Source organism: Trachypithecus francoisi, unplaced genomic scaffold (assembly GCF_009764315.1).
Source record: "Trachypithecus francoisi isolate TF-2019V2 unplaced genomic scaffold, Tfra_2.0 Lachesis_group3, whole genome shotgun sequence".
In the NCBI taxonomy this organism is placed as follows: domain Eukaryota; kingdom Metazoa; phylum Chordata; class Mammalia; order Primates; family Cercopithecidae; genus Trachypithecus; species Trachypithecus francoisi.
Genome location: NW_022681468.1, coordinates 149,811,895 through 149,830,553, shown reverse-complemented (window position 1 = coordinate 149,830,553; position 18,659 = coordinate 149,811,895). Strand labels below are relative to the sequence as shown.

Here is an 18,659-nt window from a genome sequence, read left to right as displayed (position 1 = left end):
AGCAAGTATATGGAACAACCTAATTGGTTCCTATCTTTTTGGGCAAGGCAAATACTTGATTTAGAAATGAGCAGGCTGGGCGGGGTGGCTCAAGCCTGTAATCCCAGCACTTTGGGAGGCCGAGACGGGCGGATCATGATGTCAGGAGATCGAGACCATCCTGGCTACCACAGTGAAACCCCGTCTCTACTAAAAAATACAAAAAAACTAGCCGGGCGAGGTGGCGGGTGCCTGTAGTCCCAGCTACTTGGGAGGCTGAGGCAGGAGAATGGCGTAAAACCCAGGAGGCGGAGCTTGCAGTGAGCCGAGATCGCGCCACTGCACTCCAGCCTGGGCGACAGAGCGAGACTCCGTCTCAAAAAAAAAAAAAAAAAAAGAAATGAGCAAACAGTAGCTGCGTGTGGTGGCTTGCACCTGTAATTCCAACTACTCAGGTGGCTGAGGTGGGAGGATCACCTGAGCTCAGGAGTTTGAGGTTACAGTGAACTATATGATTGTACCACTGCACTGCAGCCTGGGCAACAAAGTAAGACCCTGCCTCAGGGAAGGAAAAAAAAAAAAAAAAAGCAAATGTTCTCAGAAGATTGATTGATTTATTCTATTTTTTCTTTTGGCTCCTCTCTGGATCTGAAGATTTTTACAGCCACCCTACTGATCATTAGGGATTTGTAAACTACTACCCAGGAAGAAGGCCTATGGAGCAAAGGCCTCAGAACACCAAAGTCTGCACTGTCTGAGGGCATATGCTAATAACAGGAGTCTGGCAAAGGTGGCCAGCTCCCGTGGCTTGGCATGCATTCGTTTTTACCTCCTGCTGCCTGGAACATCCCTCCGGGAGGAATCGAGTCAACAGCACCCCAGACACTGCTATTCCATTGAGAAAAGTTTTACATGGACAACATATACTGATCATGAACACGATAAGCAGGGAGGAAACCTCGGGCTCAGCCAGGAAAGCTGCCACAAGGAAGGCGTTTGGAACTATCCAGGAGTGGTGTCAAACACTAACACCATATTTACAAGTCTAATTTGGAACCTAGCCCTTTTTAAGTGCAGGAGGAAGATGGAGGAGAAGCCATGCATGAAATAAAAAATATATATACACACACAGACATAAACACCCACATTTTCACACTTCTTTTCTCCGCAAGGAACAAATGAGAGAAAGAAGCCCAGCCTCTCTCTCTCTGGAGTCCGTACACTTACTACAGATTTGTTAGAGAAGCCCCAGATGGGGCTTGGATTCAAGGAGCAGACTTCACTCTTACTGGCCCCACTCACCTGTGACAATTCACCAAGGGAATACTTGGGACACAAGCATAAATGTCCAGAAGAGGCAAGAAAATACATGGCTCACTTAACTTACACATTACACATGAGGGGCCTCAGTTTCTCCAAGTACTTTCACATTTGATCCTTAGCAGACTTCTAATCTGCAGTGACAGCTCAGTCAAGCTGAGACACAGAGGAAAGCAGCATTTTGATCCAGCGTGCACTGGATCAGTCACTTCACCCAAGACAGTCACACATGCCAGCCCCAAGTAAGTCCCTGGGGGCTTGCAGCTGTTTGCTTTGTGGAGTGAAATTTGGGTTTTTCCCTCAGTGGATTTCTCCCTGCTGCTGCCGCTGAGCTCCATGCTGCTCCCTCTGGACCCGAGACAGCTGCTCCACGTGTGTGAGTGTGTGTAATTTACTGTTCTGCTGCTGCTGGTTTGTCCCCAGCTGCTGGCTCGTCCTTGGCCACTGGCTTCTCAACCTGTGACTCTGGAGGAATCAGATACTGGACCTCCTCTGTGCTGACGGCTACTTTATCCGGCTGGAGCCACCTCTTGAAATGTTCCAAGGTGCTATGAAAGGGCAGAAGAAAGGGGTGGCTGTGTCAGACCTCACTGATTAATTACTTAATGATTATCTCAGTTACTCAAACACTACCTTCCCGCCCACCAGCAATTTCGTCCTACAGTTGTTTTTCACTGCTAACCTGGGGAGTACAAGGATACTCCTATGGCAGCTGTGCATCCTGGCAGCTCTGCGCATAATTTACCCCATAGTGGGCACTTTGGCTACAGGCAGCAGTAGGCCCCCTTCAAATGCAGAGCCTCTGAAGGCTTGATGAGAACTGCTGAAGTGTGTATGCCTCAGTCCTAAAGACCTAAAGATAGGTCTTTTTTCACTCAAAACAGGAGAGGAAAGAAATTGTCAAAGGGAAGAAACACTCAAATAAATACCAAATTATTACTGAGGCAAAAATCTGAGTATCTTTTGCCTCTTATAGCTGAGGCAGTCTGGAACTCAATTATAGCACTTACTTGCACTCAGTGATTTTGTTTGTTTGTTTTTTCTTTTTGTGGGTTTTTTTGTTTGCTTATTTCATCCTATAGCAAGTCCCTAAGATAAAAACATCTGAGCAGCAAATATTCCCCACAAGACACTGACCACTATGCCAGAGGGCTCTCTTTGTCTGGATCTATAGGGAGAGTAGAGATGTAATTGTCAAGCTCAAGGTCCCCTACCGACCTTCCTTACAGGACCCTATACCCTAAAGCTATTAGACATTCACAGTAAAATACAAATGACTAGAAATAATGTAAACCTTATTCAATGCTCCTCAATAGCACAAAGTCTCAACCCAAAAAAGAATACCGTAACAGCAGATTTCAGGCCTCTCTTGGTGTATGGGGGAATTATGTTTTGGACAGCTGAATTTCTCAGCCCATTACTCCCTTGCCAAAAGCATACCACAAGGAGGATCACCTACCTGGCCCTCACATACGTGAAGACCTATACAACCCCATTATAAAATGGCCTCTGTTGAAAAGATAAACTTTGAAGAACTAGTGTTTCCTGGTGTTTTTTCTGGACAATGATAGAAAGAAACATTCCCACAGATGTAGGCTTTGGGGAAAAATCTAAATGTCAGAGGGCAATGAGAGCAGCTGATTGACTCTAGTGCTCACAGCTCAGGGGAATCAGGTGTGACACAGCATTTAATCTTCATTTACCACACTTTTCATAGAATTGTTCAAATTATTTCCATAGAGAAGGGAAAATCCACATTGTTTTACATATTGATAAATACATAGGAACATGCTGATCTGATTTCAGAGAAAGAGGATTTCCACTTGAGAATGACACAGGAGAAAGTTTTGTCTTTTCTTCTCAGAGCTGGAGAGAAGGGAGGTATTCAGGGGGAGAGAGAATATAAGTAAATACAAAATTATCAGTGGGTCAGGAGTCTGCATCTTCAAATCTCCTATGTTTGGAGCAATTTAAGACTTAATTAGGTTGGACCTTTAGAGATAGAAAAGAGCAAAATGTATATGATTTCCTGAACCCTCAGAGGAGAGTTGGCCTGACCTTAGAGGCTACACTGATTTTGAAGCATCTAGAGGCATGCGCTCATTCAGCATCTGAGATAATATAAGTGAAAGTATTTTGCAAATTTGCAAGTAAATGCACCTATGAAGTTTCATTCACATACTGTCCTGATTTCAGCAGCAGTACTTCTGACATGACGGGACTCTGAACACCAATGTCCATATGTTGCAAACCTATGGACAAACCCTAAGACCTTTTGTTAAAATTCAATTTTGTACTCCCCCCATTGATTTTTACTTTAAATAATTTCTTACTCTAAAATTCTGTTAGGAAGGATAATATCAGTAACACTTCTACAGTGCTTACCATGTGCTAGGCATTGTTCTATACCCTTTACATATAGTAACTCGTTTAACCCTTATAACAACTTACAAGGTAAGAGCTGATTGCTCCCATTTCACAGATCAGGAAACTGAGGCACACACAGGTTACTTACCCAAGAACATACAACCAGTAAGTGGCAGAGCCGATTTCCTGAGTGTCGAGCCCCATTCCTCCTCACTGGGGCAGGGCAGCATGTCCTCTCTACCTCTCTATCTTTCTGCATCTAAACTACTTGCAAGTACTGTTCAAGTCCTGCCTCCCCCTGTGGCAAAACACCAAAGCCAGGAGGGAGCTCAGCGGTCTCTCAATTCCCAAAGCACGTTCTGTCACTTCTACTAAACTGGCGTGGTATTGTTACATATATTTGTCATCTGCCCACAAGTAGTTTCGAGGACAAAAACAAATGGGTCTAAAACTTCCTTATACCATCCCTCCATGAAGCCAAAGCACAGTGCTGTCACACAATGGATGCTTAATCAATTCATTCATTTAATGTACATACATTCACTGAGTGGCTACAATCTGACAAAATTCTGTAAGGCAGGCCGGGTGCAGTGGCTCACACTTGTAATCCCAGAACTTTGTGAGGCCGAGGCAAGCAGATCACCTGAGGTCAGAAGTTCAAGACCAGCCTGGCCAACATGGTGAAACCCCATCTCTACTAAAAATACAAAAATTACCCGGGTATGGTGGCACACGCCTATAGTCCCAGCTACTCGGGAGGCTGAGGCACAAGAATTGCTGGAACCCAGTAGGCAGAGATTGCAGTGAGCCAAGATCATGCCACTGCACTCCAGCCTGGGCAACAGAGCAAGATTCCATCTCAAAAAAAAAAAAAAAAATTGTGGGGCAGTGGAAATTCAGAGGTAAGAAGAGAGTTCCAGAAAATAATTTCTCTGAAGAGTAAATGGTTTTTCCTTTTGTTACAGTAACATGTTTTCCAAACCTCATGAGAAACAATTCAAAAACATAAGAGAGATTGATTAATTACTACTTTCTCAAGTCACTGCATACTTAAAAATGAACACAATGGTTTATCCTTAACTCTATTCATATGTGACCAACATGTAGCTGCAGTATTTGCCTTTTGGCAAAGAAGTCTGTTCTTAAAAATCTACTGCTGGGCGGCCGGGCGCGGTGGCTCAAGCCTGTAATCCCAGCACTTTGGGAGGCCAAGACGGGCGGATCACGAGGTCAGGAGATCGAGACCATCCTGGCTAACACGGTGAAACCCCGTCTCTACTAAAAATACAAAAAACTAGCCGGGCGAGGTGGCGGGCGCCTGTAGTCCCAGCTACTCGGGAGGCTGAGGCAGGAGAATGGCGTGAACCCGGGAGGCGGAGCTTGCAGTGAGCTGAGATCCGGCCACTGCACTCCAGCCTGGGCGACAGAGCGAGACTCCCTCTCAACAACAACAACAACAAAAAGGCCGGGCGCGGTGGCTCAAGCCTGTAATCCCAGCACTTTGGGAGGCCGAGAGGGGCGGATCACGAGGTCAGAAGATCGAGACCATCCTGGCGAACACTGTGAAACCCCGTCTCTACTAAAAAATACAAAAAACTAGCCGGGCGAGGTGGCGGGCGCCTGTAGTCCCAGCTACTGGGGAGGCTGAGGCAGGAGAATGGCGTGAACCCGGGAGGCGGAGCTTGCAGTGAGCTGAGATCCGGCCACTGTACTCCAGCCCCGGCGACAGAGTGAGACTCCGTCTCAAAAAAGAAAAAAAGAAAAAAAAAAATCTACTGCTGGGCTAAAAACAAATAGAACAACTACATAAAGGATGATTTCAGCTGGAACTAGATGGGGAATCGATTACCTCTCATCAGAAACAAGACCATCCACAAAGAACTCTGAAGCTAACTTCTCCTGGAGAAACCGATCCCAGCATTCCTTCTTGGCTTGGGCCAGAGTTCGAAGCATGTCCTTGGAAGTCACTTCCTGATTTAAACCTTTGATTCTTCTTAGCTTCTTCTCTAGAGAGAGAAGTAGAGCTTAATAAGGAAAATGAGTATGACATGAAATTTTAACTAAATCTAAAACTCAAAATACCAACTTAAAAAAATCTCTCACTGATGAGGACATCCACACTCCCTGCCAAAGAGGTCATTTTTTAAGGACAGATAAAAGGGAAATGAACATTCTTCTTTTTTCCTTCACAAAGTCCTCACCCTGCATTGTATCAAATAAATGTTTAACCCGAGAAAAGGGAAAAGCCATAGGTTCTCATAAATAAATCAGTGGCATGTTGTTTTTGAAATCGCATAAGCCCAGCAGGTATCTCTCTAAGGAATGCTTTTTTTCCCCTGGTTTGACATGTGTATACTACTGTCTTTTTTCAACTCCTTGAAAATAATCTGTCAGGAGTAAGTGGTTTTTCTTTTTGTTACAGTAACATGAAGTGGTTTCCAAATCTCATGAGAAAGAATTAGAGAAAATGATGAACGATCCAATGGTTAATTAGATATTAAAATAGACTTGATGAGAATTCAGTAAGAGACCTTTAAAATCTATGTGTGATTAAATTCTTGATAAAAAGAATCTCCCAACATTTTTAAAGTTGCTCAATTTGTGGCCTGGATGTTGGAGTCTAACAAAAACAAATGTCTTCTAATCCCATGACAGTGCTCCATATGGATTCTTGATGATAGAGGTTAAATTACTCTTGTTTGCATTTTAACTCTAATTGTCTAACAGATTTCCCCTTTTGAAGAATACAAGAAAGGACATCACCATTTACCGTCTGCCTTAATTTAGTTTTGCCTTCAACTATAAGTACATAGGTAAATGATGGCATGATGGGGTGGTGAACATCAAGCTTAGAACCAATAAAAACTATGATTTGCAGTTCTGTTTTCATTTCTAAAAAAGTCACATCAGCTAACACCCACTGATCAAAACAAATACCTTTTGTTCCTGTTATTACCACCATGAACTCACCCATGTTAAAAAAAACCTGCAGTTGATAAATGTTAAATATTTGCAGGGTTTGTTTTCTCCTTGAGGATATAAAAAGGGTTATCCATAGCATACAGTTAAGTTTTTAATTACTGCTGTTATCAGTGGATTCTCTTTGATATAAGTTATGTAGCAATAAAAACAATCTTCATATTGTCTGGCCTCAGTTGTCAAGGTGGAAGGTACTCTTTTGGGCCGGAAAAGGTCCTCCCCTCTCTCTCTCTCTTTTTTTTTTTTTTGAGACAGAATCTCGCTCTGTCGCCCAGGCTGGAGTGCAGTGGCCGGATCTCAGCTCACTGCAAGCTCTGCCTCCCGGGTTCACGCCATTCTCCGGCCTCAGCCTCCCGAGTAGCTGGGACTACAGGCACCCACCACCTCGCCCGGCTAGTTTTTTGTTTTTTGTTTTTTTTTTTTTTAGTAGAGACAGGGTTTCACCGTGTTAGCCAGCATAGTCTCAATCTCCTGACCTCGTGATCCACCCATCTCGGCCTCCCAAAGTGCTGGGATTACAGGCTTGAGCCATGGCGCCCGGCCCCGGTCCTCCCCTCTCTAAGTATGCTGAGTCCCTGGTCAGGTGTGATTTCAACAGGGCAGGCAGAAACAGGCACTAACACGTCCCTGTCTGCCACTGTCTCCCAGTCTGTGCCATAGGCAACAGAAATGACTCTTACTTTCTTCAGAGATGAAAACTTCTTTTTTTTTTTTTTTGAGACGGAGTCTCACTGTCACCCAGGCTGGAGTGCAGTGGCCGGATCTAGCTCACTGCAAGCTCCGCTTCCCGGGTTTATGCCATTCTCCTGCCTCAGCCTCCCGAGTAGCTAGGACTACAGGCACCCACCACCTCACCCGGCTAGTTTTTTGTATTTTTTAGTAGACACAGGGTTTCACCGTGTTAGCCACGATGGTCTCGATCTCCTGACCTCGTGATCCGCCTGTCTCGGCCTCCCAAAGTGCTGGGATTACAGGCTTGAGCCACCGCGCCCAGCCTGAAAACTTAACTGACTTTAGAAAAGATCATTAACTTTCCAAGCCAGTCTTCACTAATCAAAATCATCACTGTCTTCATTAAACTTTTCCTTTCTTTCATTTTTTTTTTTTTTTGAGATGGAGTCTCTTTCTTTTTTTTTTTTTTTTGAGATGGAGTCTCGCTCTGTCACCCAGGCTGGAGTGCAGTGGCACGATCTCAGCTCACTGCAAGCTCCGCCTCCTGGGTTCAAGCGATTCTCCTGCCTCAGCCTCCCAAGTAGCTGGGATTACAGGTGCACACCATCACACCTGGCTAATTTTTGTATTTTTATTAGAGACAGGGTTTTGTCATGTTGGCCAGGATGGTCTTGAACTCCTGACCTCATGTGATCTGCCCGCCTCAGCCTCTCAAAGTGCTCTCTCTCTTTCTCTTCTCTCTCTTTTTCAACAAGGTCTTGCTCTGTCACCTAGGCTGCAGTGCAGTGGCATGATCACAGCTCACTGTAACCTCAAACAACTGCTAGGCTCAAGCAATCCTCTTACCTCAGCCCCCTGAGTAGCTGAGATTACAGGCATCTACCACTTCAGGCTAATTTTTAAAAATATTTTTGTAAAGACAGTCTCACTATGTTGCCCAGGCTGGTTTCAAACTCTTGGCCTACATGTGATCCTCCCACCTCGGCCTCTCAGAGCGCTGGGATCATAGGTGTGAGCCACTATGCCTGACTTTCATGAAAGTTTCTTAGAAGCCCTCGTCATAGAGCACCAACAAGCCAAGGGATCTGGTTCTTTAGCTTTATCCGATTGCTGCCTCTTCTCCTTATCATCATTAAACAAATGCTTTGGCTACCACATACGTCATCCCCTAGGCCATGGCTGCAAGCATTGCTATCCTATCTTTGGTGGCTTCCTGGCAAATTTCACATTACTGCCTATCTTTCTATCACTCCACCTATGTTTTTCTCATATCTTTTTCCTCCAGTACATCACTAACAAAATCCCTTTTGTTTTTGCAAGATATTTCTTAGCTATCATGCAAGCTCTCTTCTGACTCTTCTTTCCGTCTTTCCTCAGAAGCTCCTTCTACCTGAATTGCCTTTCCTTCCTCAAAAAATTATTTCCAGGTTTGCAACTGATCTTCGACAAAGCATACAACAACATAAATTGGGGAAAGGACACCCTATTTAACAAACGGTTCTGGGAAAACTGGCTAGCCACGTATAGAAGAATAAAACTAGATCCCTGTCTCTCACCTTATACAAAAATCAACTCAAGATGGATATGACTTAAAATCTCCAAAATTCTAAAAGAAAACCTAGGAAAAACTCTTCCAGACATTGGCCTAGGCAAAGATTTTTCTTTTTTTTTTTTTGAGACGGAGTCTCACTCTGTCGCCCAGGCTGGAGTGCAGTGGTACTATCTCGGTTCACTGCAACCTCTGCCTCCCGGGTTCAAGCGATTCTCCTGTCTCAGCCTTCCAAGTAGCTGGGACTACAGGCGTGCACCACCATGCCCAGCTAATTTTTGTATTTTTATTTTTTTTTATTTTTTGAGACGGAGTCTCACTCTGTCGCCCAGGCTGGAGTGCAGTGGTACTATCTCGGTTCACTGCAACCTCTGCCTCCCGGGTTCAAGCGATTCTCCTGTCTCAGCCTTCCAAGTAGCTGGGACTACAGGCGCCCGCCACCTCGCCCGGCTAGTTTTTTGTATTTTTAGTAGAGACGGGGTTTCACCATGTTAGCCAGGATGGTCTCGATCTCCTGACCTCGTGATCCGCTCGTCTCGGCCTCCCAAAGTGCTGGGATTACAGGCTTGAGCCACCGCGCCCAGCCATTTTTGTATTTTTAGTAGAGATGGGGTTTCACCATGTTGGCCAGGATGGTCTTGATCTCTTGACCTTGTGATCCACCTGCCTTGGTCTCCCAAAGTGCTGGGATTAAAGGCGTGAGCCACCGCGCCCAGCCTAGGCAAAGAATTTATGACTAAGATCCCCAAAGTAAATGCAACAAAAACAAAAATAAATAAATGGGATCTAATTAAACTAAAAGGCTTCTGTACAGCAAAAGAAATAATCATCAGCGTAAACAGACAACCCATGGAATGGGAGAAAGTATTTGCAAACTATGTATCTAACAAAGGACTAAAATCCAGAATCTACAAGGTGCTCAAACAAATCAGAAAGAAAGAAAACAAATAATCCCATCAAAAAGTGGGCAAATGACGTGAATAGACATTTCTCAATGGGATTTGAGAAGATATACAAATGGCTAACAAACATGAAAAAATGCTCAGAATCACTAATCATCAGGAAAATGCAAGTCAAAATGATGAGATACTACCTTACCCCAGCCAGAATGGCCACTATTAAAAAGTCAAAAAACAATAGATGTTGACATGGATGTGGTAAAAAGAGAATCCTTATACGCTGCTGATGGGAACGTAAATCAGTACAACCTCTATGGAAAACATGGCGATTTCTCAAAGAACTAAGAGTAGATCTACCATTTGATCCAGCAATCCCACTACAAGGTGTTTACCCAAAGGAAAAGAAGTCATTATATCAAAAAGATACCTGCATGCATGTTTCACAATTCATAATTGCAAAGATATGGAAGCAACCTAAGTGCCCATCGAGCAATGAGTGGATAAAGAAAATATGGACTATATACACCATAGAAGACTACTCAGCCATAAGAAAGAATAAAATAATGTCTTCTGCAGCAACTGAGACGGAGCTGGAGGCCATTATCCTCTAAGTGAAGTAACTCAGGAATGGAAAACAAAATGCCATACGTTCTCACTTATAAGTGGGAGCTAAGCTATGGGTACACAAAGGTATACAAAGTGGTATATTGGCCAGGCACAGTGGCTCACACCTGTAGTCCCAGCACTTTGGGAGGCCGAGGCAGGTGGATCACGAGGTCAGGAGTTTGAGATCACCCTGACCAACATGGTGAAACTCTGTCTCTACTAAAAACACAAAAATTAGCCAAGGGTGGTGGCAGGCACCTGTAATCCCAGCTACTGAGGAGGCTGAGGCAGCACAACTGCATGAACCCATGAGATGGAGGTTGCAGTGAGCCAAGATCGTGCCACTGCACTCCAGCCTGGGTGACAGAATGAGACTCCATCTCAAAAAAAAAAAAAAAAAAAAAAAACCAAAAAACGACAAAGTGGTATACTGGACTTTGGAGATTCAGAAGTGGGAAGGTTTGGAGAGGGGTGAGGGATAAAAAACTACACATTGGATACCATGTCCACTACTTGGGTGATGGGTGCACTAAAATCTCAGACTTCGCCATTATACAATTAATCCACGTAGCCAAAAACCGCTTGTACAGCAAAAGCTATTGAAGTAAAAAAATTAGGGCCAAAGCGCGGTGGCTCACGCCTGTAATCCCAGCACTTTGGGAGGCCAAGGTGGGCCTTACTCCCAGGTTTGGTCTCGTGAAACATGTATGGATCTCATGGTTGTTCCACAATAAAAGGATATTACAGTTCTAAAGACTGCCCATCATTGGCCGGGCGCGGTGGCTCAAGCCTGTAATCCCAGCACTTTGGGAGGCCGAGACGGGTGGATCACGAGGTCAGGAGATGGAGACCATCCTGGCTAACACAGTGAAACCCCGTCTCTACTAAAAATACAAAAAACTAGCCAGGCGAGGTGGCGGGCACCTGTAGTCCCAGCTGCTCTGGAGGCTGAGGCAGGAGAATGGTGTAAGCCCGGGAGGCGGAGCTTGCAGTGAGCTGAGATCCGGCCACTGCACTCCAGCCTGGGAGACAGAGCCAGACTCCGTCTCAAAAAAAAAAAAAAAAAAAGGACTGCCCATCACTGCCCTAGACTGATATTTCCTTTTCCCCTAGCATGGGACAATTTGAATCTCTTCCCTGTGTTTGGAATCTCTCTAGATACTTATACTATGGCCACAGAACAGGGTACTAAAAATGTGTTCAGGAAATATTTTTAAAATAAAATGGCTAACAAGAGGCTGAATGAATCTTATGTCAATATGCTCCCATTCTCAACAGTCAATCAATTTATTACCTTTTTCAAACTCTAGCGAAATCCACATGTAGCCCTGGGGCCATCACATTTTCTTGCAGGATGGCATAAGGTTTCACACTTTTGTTATTTGAATATATGGGCAACCAACAGTAGGCAAGAGGGTTCTACAGAATGCCAAGAAATCAAACAGAATTTAGATGAACTGGTCAGAAGCAGCTCTTAAAACAAAAACTGTTTTAAGAGCTGCTCGGCTAGTGGCGGTGGCTCATGCCTGTAATCTCAGAGCTTTGGGAGGCCGAGGTGGGTGGATCACCTGAGGTCAGGCATTTGAGACCAACCTGGCGAACATGGTGAAATGAAACCCCATCTCTAATAAAAATACAAAAAATTAGCCGGGTGTGGTGCCAGGCACCTATAATCCCAGCTACTCAGGAGGCTGAGGCAGGAAAATCGCTTGAACCCGGCAGGCGGAGGTTGCTGTGAGCTAAGATGGCATCATTGCACTCCAGCCTGGGCAACAAGAGTGAAAGTCTCAAAAAATTAAAAAAAAAAAAACGAGAAAAAGATCTGTTCAAGGAAAACGGGCTGCTTCCCAACAGCCAGCTTGAAACATCCCTTGGAATTATATCTGACAGATATATGTGACAGGAATAACAACAACACAAAAGGATAGGAAACCGGCGCGGTGGCTCGCGCCCCTAATCCCAGCACTTTGGGAGGCCGAGGTGGGCGGATCACAAGGTCAGGAGATCAAGACCATCCTGGCTAACATGGTGAAACGCCGTCTCTACTAAAAATACAAAAAATTAGCCGGGAGTGGCGGCCGGCGCCTGTAGTCCCAGCTACTCGGGAGGCTGAGGCAGGAGAATGGCGTAAACCCGGGAGGCGGAGCTTGCAGTGAGCGGCGATCGCACCACTGCACTCCAGCCTGGGCGACAGAGCGAGGCTCCGTCTCAAAAAAGAAAAGGAAAGAAAAAAAAGAACAGGAAACCAAGTTTGATGTCACAGAACTTCAATATGCTTACCTAGAGCCATCAAACTTACCTAGAGATGCTAAATACACTTCTGAATCCTGCAAGGGAGCCCAAGGCTTAACAGCTGGCTGGACGGCGAAGTCAGCCACCTCCCTCTGGCCTTCACCTTCAGGGTAAGAATCCACAAAGGAGTCTGAGAAGGAATTGCTGGCACCATCTTCTTGGTCAGGATTTGGCAGACAGGAACAAATTTCAGCCCAGAGATCCTGGCCAGATCTTGTGGCTGTAGAGTCAGCGCTCTCAAACATTTTCATTTGGAATCTGCGCTATAAAACAGAAGCTCAAGTGAGTAAGAACTGGCTTTAAGAATACAGCATAAGAGGAGGGGGTGTAGCTCAGGGTTAGAGCATTGGACTGCAGACCAAGAATACAGCATAAGGTTGGGCACAGTGGTTCATGCTTGTAATCCCAACACCTTCGGAAGCTGAGACAGGCAGATAATTTGAGGCCAGCAGTTCGAGACCAGCCTGGGAAACATGGCAAAATTCCATCTATACTAAAAATACAAAAATTAGACAGATGTGGTGGCACATGCCTGTAGTCCCAGCCATTCCGGAGGCTGAGGAAGGAGGATCACCTGAGCCCAGGAGATAGAGGCTGCAGTGAGTGGTGATCACACCACTGCACTCCAGCCTGGGTGACACTGCGAGACCCTGTCTCATAAATAAATAAGCAAAATAAAAATAAAAATGGAATTCCTGGCCAGGTGCAGTGGCTCACACCTGTAATCCCAGCACTTTGGGAGGCTGAGGCGGGCGGATCAGGAGGTCAGGAGATCGAGACCATCCTGGCTAACACAGTGAAACCCTGTCTCTACTAAAAATACAAAAAATTAGCCGGGCATGGTGGCGGGCGCCTGTAGTCCCAGCTACTTGGGAGGCTGAGGCAGGAGAATGGCCTGAACCCGAGAGGTGGAGCTTGCAGTGAGCCGAGATCCCGCCACTGCACTCCAGCCTGGAGGATAGAGCGAGACTCCGTCTCAAAAAAAAAAAAAAAAAAAAAAAGGAATTCCTACAAGCCATACACAAAAGGCAGACACTGTGATTCCGCTTATATAAGGTACCTGAGTAGTCTAATTCATAGATACAGAAAATAGGATGGTGGGAGCTGGGAGGTAGAAAGAATAGGGAGTTACTGTTTAATGGGTACACAGTTTCAGTTTGGGAAAATGAAAAAGTTCTGGAGATGCATGGTGGTTATGGTTGCACAACAATATGAACATCACTGAATCATACACACAAAAATAGTTAAAACGGTCAATTTTGGCCGGGCGTGGTGGCTGACGCCTGTAATCCCAGCACTTTGGGAGGCCGAGGCGGGTGGATCACGAGGTCAGGAGATCGAGACCATCCTGGCTAACACGGTGAAACCCCGTCTCTACTAAAAATACAAAAATTAGCCAGGCGTGGTGGCGGGCGCCTGTAGCCCCAGCTACTGGGGAGGCTGAGGCAGGAGAATGGCGTGAACCTGGGGGGCGGAGCTTGCAGTGAGCCACTGCAAACTCAATTTTATGCTGCATGTCAATTTTATGCTACATGTATTTTAACACACACACACACACACGCGCGCGCGCGCGCGCGAATCTCTAGGGCATTTCCAGTGTGGACAACCAGCCTGCACTTTTCTCCAAAGATCTCCAAAATGCAACAGTTCTATCCCCAGTCAATTAAATTCTTTTTTCTTTTGTTTTTTTTTTGTTTTTGTTTTTTGAGACTGCGTCTTGCTCTGTCGCCCAGGCTGGAGTGCAGTGGCGCTACAAATGAACATCCTGGTTTGTAAAAAGTGTCTGTCAGAGAGTACTGTCACAATGCCAAGGCTATGTGCTCAGCGCATGCAGTTCAGCCATATGCCTCACGTTCTTATTTTAATTCAAACACTGAAAGGTAGGTATTCTCACCATTTTACAGATGAAAAAACAGGTTCAGAAGGGTAACTTGCTCCAGGGCACATTACTGATATGTGGGGAATCCTTGAATGGAAACCCCATCTGTGCTGCTCCAGAATCCATGTTTTTATCAAATACTATCCTGCCTGTTTGGAAAATAAAACGAAATAAGCCCAAACAAGGGCAGGTAGGAAAAGCTACGCAAAGAGCCCGGAGGCTTTTATAACTATCTAGGCATATAGTATAGGCTGACACCTTTTTTCAAGAGGGGACTTAGAGATCAGGAAGGCTGCCTGAGGCAAGGTCTGAATAAAGCCAGGAGACAGAGCACAGCCAGCGGAAAGGCCGGAAGTAAAAGGGACAGATATGCGACGGCGGTCCTGGGTGAACTGATGTCTAGGGCTACAGTGAACCCCCAACCCGAAGTCGTCTGAAGCCACTCAAAACCAAAACTTTGTTCACACCAGAGTCCCGCACGGCCCCTTACCCCAGGGCAGGGCGTCCAGAACCGCGCAGGAAATTCCGGCGTCCAGATCCCAGGCCTCAGTCACTCAGGTCTCTAGGGCTGTCTGGACCGGATGAATCAGGTCCCAAGGCCTCTATGTGGTATTACGGGGCCGGGCCAGAGTGGGAGATCCAAAACGCTGGGCACCCCAGCCCCTCCTCACTTACCACAACAGCTGCCCAGTAAACGCTTGGCTCAGCTCTGTCGCCTGCAGCCAGGAGGAAATCGGGAGGGGCGGAGTCACCTAGTGACGGAGCCCAGGAGTCCTCCAACTACCTTCCCACCCGACGATGTTCTGTGCGTCGATTGGTCGAGAGGAGTTCAGCGGGGTGAAGAAGTGAGGAGCAGCAAGAGGCGAACGGTGGGCGGGGCTCTGGTTGCCGGGAAACGGTGAACGGTGAAGTCACGTGCCCCGAGCATTGCCGCCGGCCCCCCCCCCGCCCCACCGAGGGCCGGGTTGATTCCTTGTAGATCCAGGTCCCAGTCCCTGCTTGGATAGGGAAGTCCAGTTTCCAAGACTTTTGACTTTTCCTGGTCGCCAGAGCCAGTTCACCTCCTCCACAATTCTCTCTGCCGGGGTTTTGTCTTCTAAAAATTTCACCCCTTCGTTACCCAAGTTAGAGCACTTCAGCGGCTCTTTCCTTACTCCCCCAGGAGACCCATGTCTCATTCATCAAATTGTGAAGCTTTCCTTTTTTCATTTAGTCAGTGGATACCAAGCTCCTGCTGTGTTCTAAGCATTGTGTTAAGCGTGAATTTAAGACACATATGACTTGGTATAAGTCCTGGAGATCCTTACAGCTTAGTAATGTAGGAAGGAGGTCCGCCATGGAGGCATAAAAGTTTACAAATAACAGTAAACAGTTATAGACGGCCGGGCGCGGTGACTCACGCCTGTAATCCCAGTATTCTGGGAGGCCGAGGCGGGTGGATCACCTGAGGTCAGGAGTTCGACACCAGCCTGGGTGAAATATGGTGAAACCCTGTCTCTACTAAAAATAGAAAAATTAACTGGGCGTGGTGGCACGTGCCTGGAATCCCAGCTACTCGGGAGACTGAGGCAGGAGAATCGCTTGAACCCAGGAGGCAGAGATTGCAGTGAGCCAAGATCGCGCCTCTGCATTCCAGCCTGGGCAACAGAGCAAGAGTCTGCCTCAAAAAAAAAAAAAAAAGAGGTTATACAGTATATGATGGAAGTGTGGCCAGAGTACATAAAGGAGAGAGTGGTCATGAGAAGTGTGTGTCAGAATGCTTTGTTGTTGTTGTTGTTAAAGGAGATGACCTTTGGTATCCTTCAGGGGATGGATACCAGCTTCTTCATTGAGATACAACCCCTCCCCATCCCCAGCTTCCAGGGTCAACACAAGTTACTCTCTGCCAGGAAACACGTGATGAAAGACATCAGCCAGCCATCAGCAGAAGTAACTTGGCTGAGGAAATAGTTTTCACTCCAGCCTGGGTGACAGAACAAGACTCTGTCTCAAAAAAAAGAAAAAGAAAAAGAAAACAACAACAAAAACAACACAGTGTTAGGATTATAGATGTGAGCCACCGTGCCCAGTTAAAATAAAATTTAAAATTCAGTTCCTGGCCAGGCTCGGTGGCTCACATCTGTAATCTCAGAATTTGGGGAGGCTGAGGGGGGGTGTGGATCACCTGAGGTCAGGAGTTCGAGACCAGCCTGGGCAACATGGTGAAACCCTGTCTCTACTAAAAATACAAAAATTAACTGGGCGTGGTGGCACATGCCTATAATCCCAGCTACTCAGGAGGCTGAGGCAGGGGAGAATTACTTGAACCCAGGAGGCGGAGGTTGCACCACCACGCCTAGCCTGTAATCCTAACACTTTGGGAGGCCAAGGTAGATGGATTGTTTGAGCCCAGTTTGAGGCCACCCTAGGCAATGTGGCAAAACCTTGTCTCTACTAAAAATACAAAAAATTAGCCGGTCATGGTGGCACATGTCTGTCATCTCAGCTACTAGGGAGGCTGAGGTGGGAGGATCACTTCAGTTTGGGAAGTTGAGGCTGCAGTGAGCCAAGATCATGCCACTGCACTCCAGCCTGGGTGATGGGAGTGAGATCTTGTCTCAAAACTTTTAAAAATTTTAATTAATTTAAATTTAATTAGCCACATGCGGCTATTGTACAGCACATGGCTAATGGTGACCCTATTGTATACCACAGGATTGAAGAATATTAAGTAGTTCACAGAACCTCAAGGTGGGTGGAGAGTCAGGCTTTAGCTCTATACAGCCAGGAACAGTATCTAAACCTCACTGAGAGGCTGCTCAGGGAACACCCCACAGTCACTGAACTATTATATAGCTGGCATTATTTGTTGATTAGGCACTTGACACAAGAACCTCCCCTACTGTTGGCCTCCCAGATTAGATGCCTCCAATGCTACCTTGTTAGACATGGATTTGACATTGGGCCTGCTTCCAGGGTTGTGTGCCTCTGAACCAAAGCCTCTAAGAGATAGAGCCCAGGTCAAATGCCTATGTCCAAGCTGTCAGAGAGTGTGAGAAGGCTCTGGCTTCTACCTCTTGGGGGCAGTAATGTAATGTGAGAAATTCCCCACCCAAAACAAAGGTTTTCAGAAGATGCTGGATGTTTATAGAATATGACAAATGTCTACTCTACATGGTCTATTCTAGTGCTTCTCAAGCTTTAATATGCAGAAAAATCACCTGGGGATCATGTTAAAGTGCAGATTCTCATTTAGTAGGTCAGAAGGGGAGGAGGAACAAGATTCTGCTGTTTTCTGTCTCCACAGTTTTGCCAGGCACTAGTTCGAGTATTTTACTTGAATTAACTGATTTAATTCTCCCACCCCAATCCTATGGTACAAAGAGGCTAGCTAAGAATACATACTTTTCTTTTGGATAAGGTTCTGCTCTCACTGTAAATATGACACATTTGAGAGATGATGTCCCTCCTGTGAAGTAGTTTTGCTCTAACATACCCCACAATCAATGGAAAATTCTACCTCTTATTTCTGGAGGTAGTCAGGAATCAGACTTTTCAGCATATGGAGTTCTGCAGCTGTGAATACCTCAGCTGCAGTCCCTCAGTTAGTTTAGTGAAACTGATGACTTGAAGAAGGAATTTAGCTAAAAAAGATTTCCCTTTCTCCTCTCCAGAATACAAATGCCTAGGACAAGAATTAGACTGTGTCCTTTTTGTTTGTTTTTGTTTTTATTTTTTTGGCAAACTAACATTGAAATGCCTTCTTATTTGGAAGAATCCCACTCTGGATAACAAAGAGGGTTAAATTCTTGGCTGGGCGCGGTGGCTCACGCCTGTAATCCCAGCACTAATAATATAAAAATTAGCCAGGTGTGGTGGCGGGCGCCTGTAGTCCCAGCCACTCAGGAGGCTGAGGCAGAAGAATAGTTTGAACCCAGGAGGCTGAGATTGCAATGAGCCGAGAAGGTGCCACCGCACTCCAGCCTGGGCAACAGAGCAAGACTCCGTCTCAAAAAAAAAAAAAAAGAGGGTTAGATTCTTCCATCTCCAGGCACCCTGGAAGTGAGGGCTTAGACCAGTGAGGTTTGGCTGATGGAAGTCCTCCCCTGCAGGACTCTGAACCCTGGGAGAGGGACAC

General features: G+C 45.9%; 1 protein-coding gene across 9 annotated transcripts in view; it reads right to left on the bottom strand.

Moving 5' to 3' along the window:
* Positions 1–15,370, bottom strand: part of CCDC32 (coiled-coil domain containing 32) — a 34,867-nt gene extending 19,497 nt beyond the window's left edge. Inside the window, exons 1-5 of one of the 9 annotated variants that reach the window (XM_033190545.1) lie at positions 15,033–15,293; positions 14,558–14,691; positions 12,671–12,926; positions 5,516–5,672; positions 871–1,847 (exon numbers count right to left, since the gene is read on the bottom strand). In XM_033190545.1, the coding sequence (XP_033046436.1) occupies positions 1,691–1,847; positions 5,516–5,672; positions 12,671–12,926; positions 14,558–14,560 (573 nt within the window). In that variant the 5' untranslated portion in view covers positions 14,561–14,691; positions 15,033–15,293 and the 3' untranslated portion in view covers positions 871–1,690. Of the gene's footprint in view, positions 1–870; positions 1,848–4,723; positions 4,817–5,438; positions 5,673–12,670; positions 12,927–14,557; positions 14,692–15,032 lie in introns of those variants that run through there. The other 8 variants (XM_033190550.1, XM_033190547.1, XR_004432075.1 and 5 more) reach the window with 8 other exon arrangements.
* Between the last annotated feature and the right edge of the window lie 3,289 nt (positions 15,371–18,659).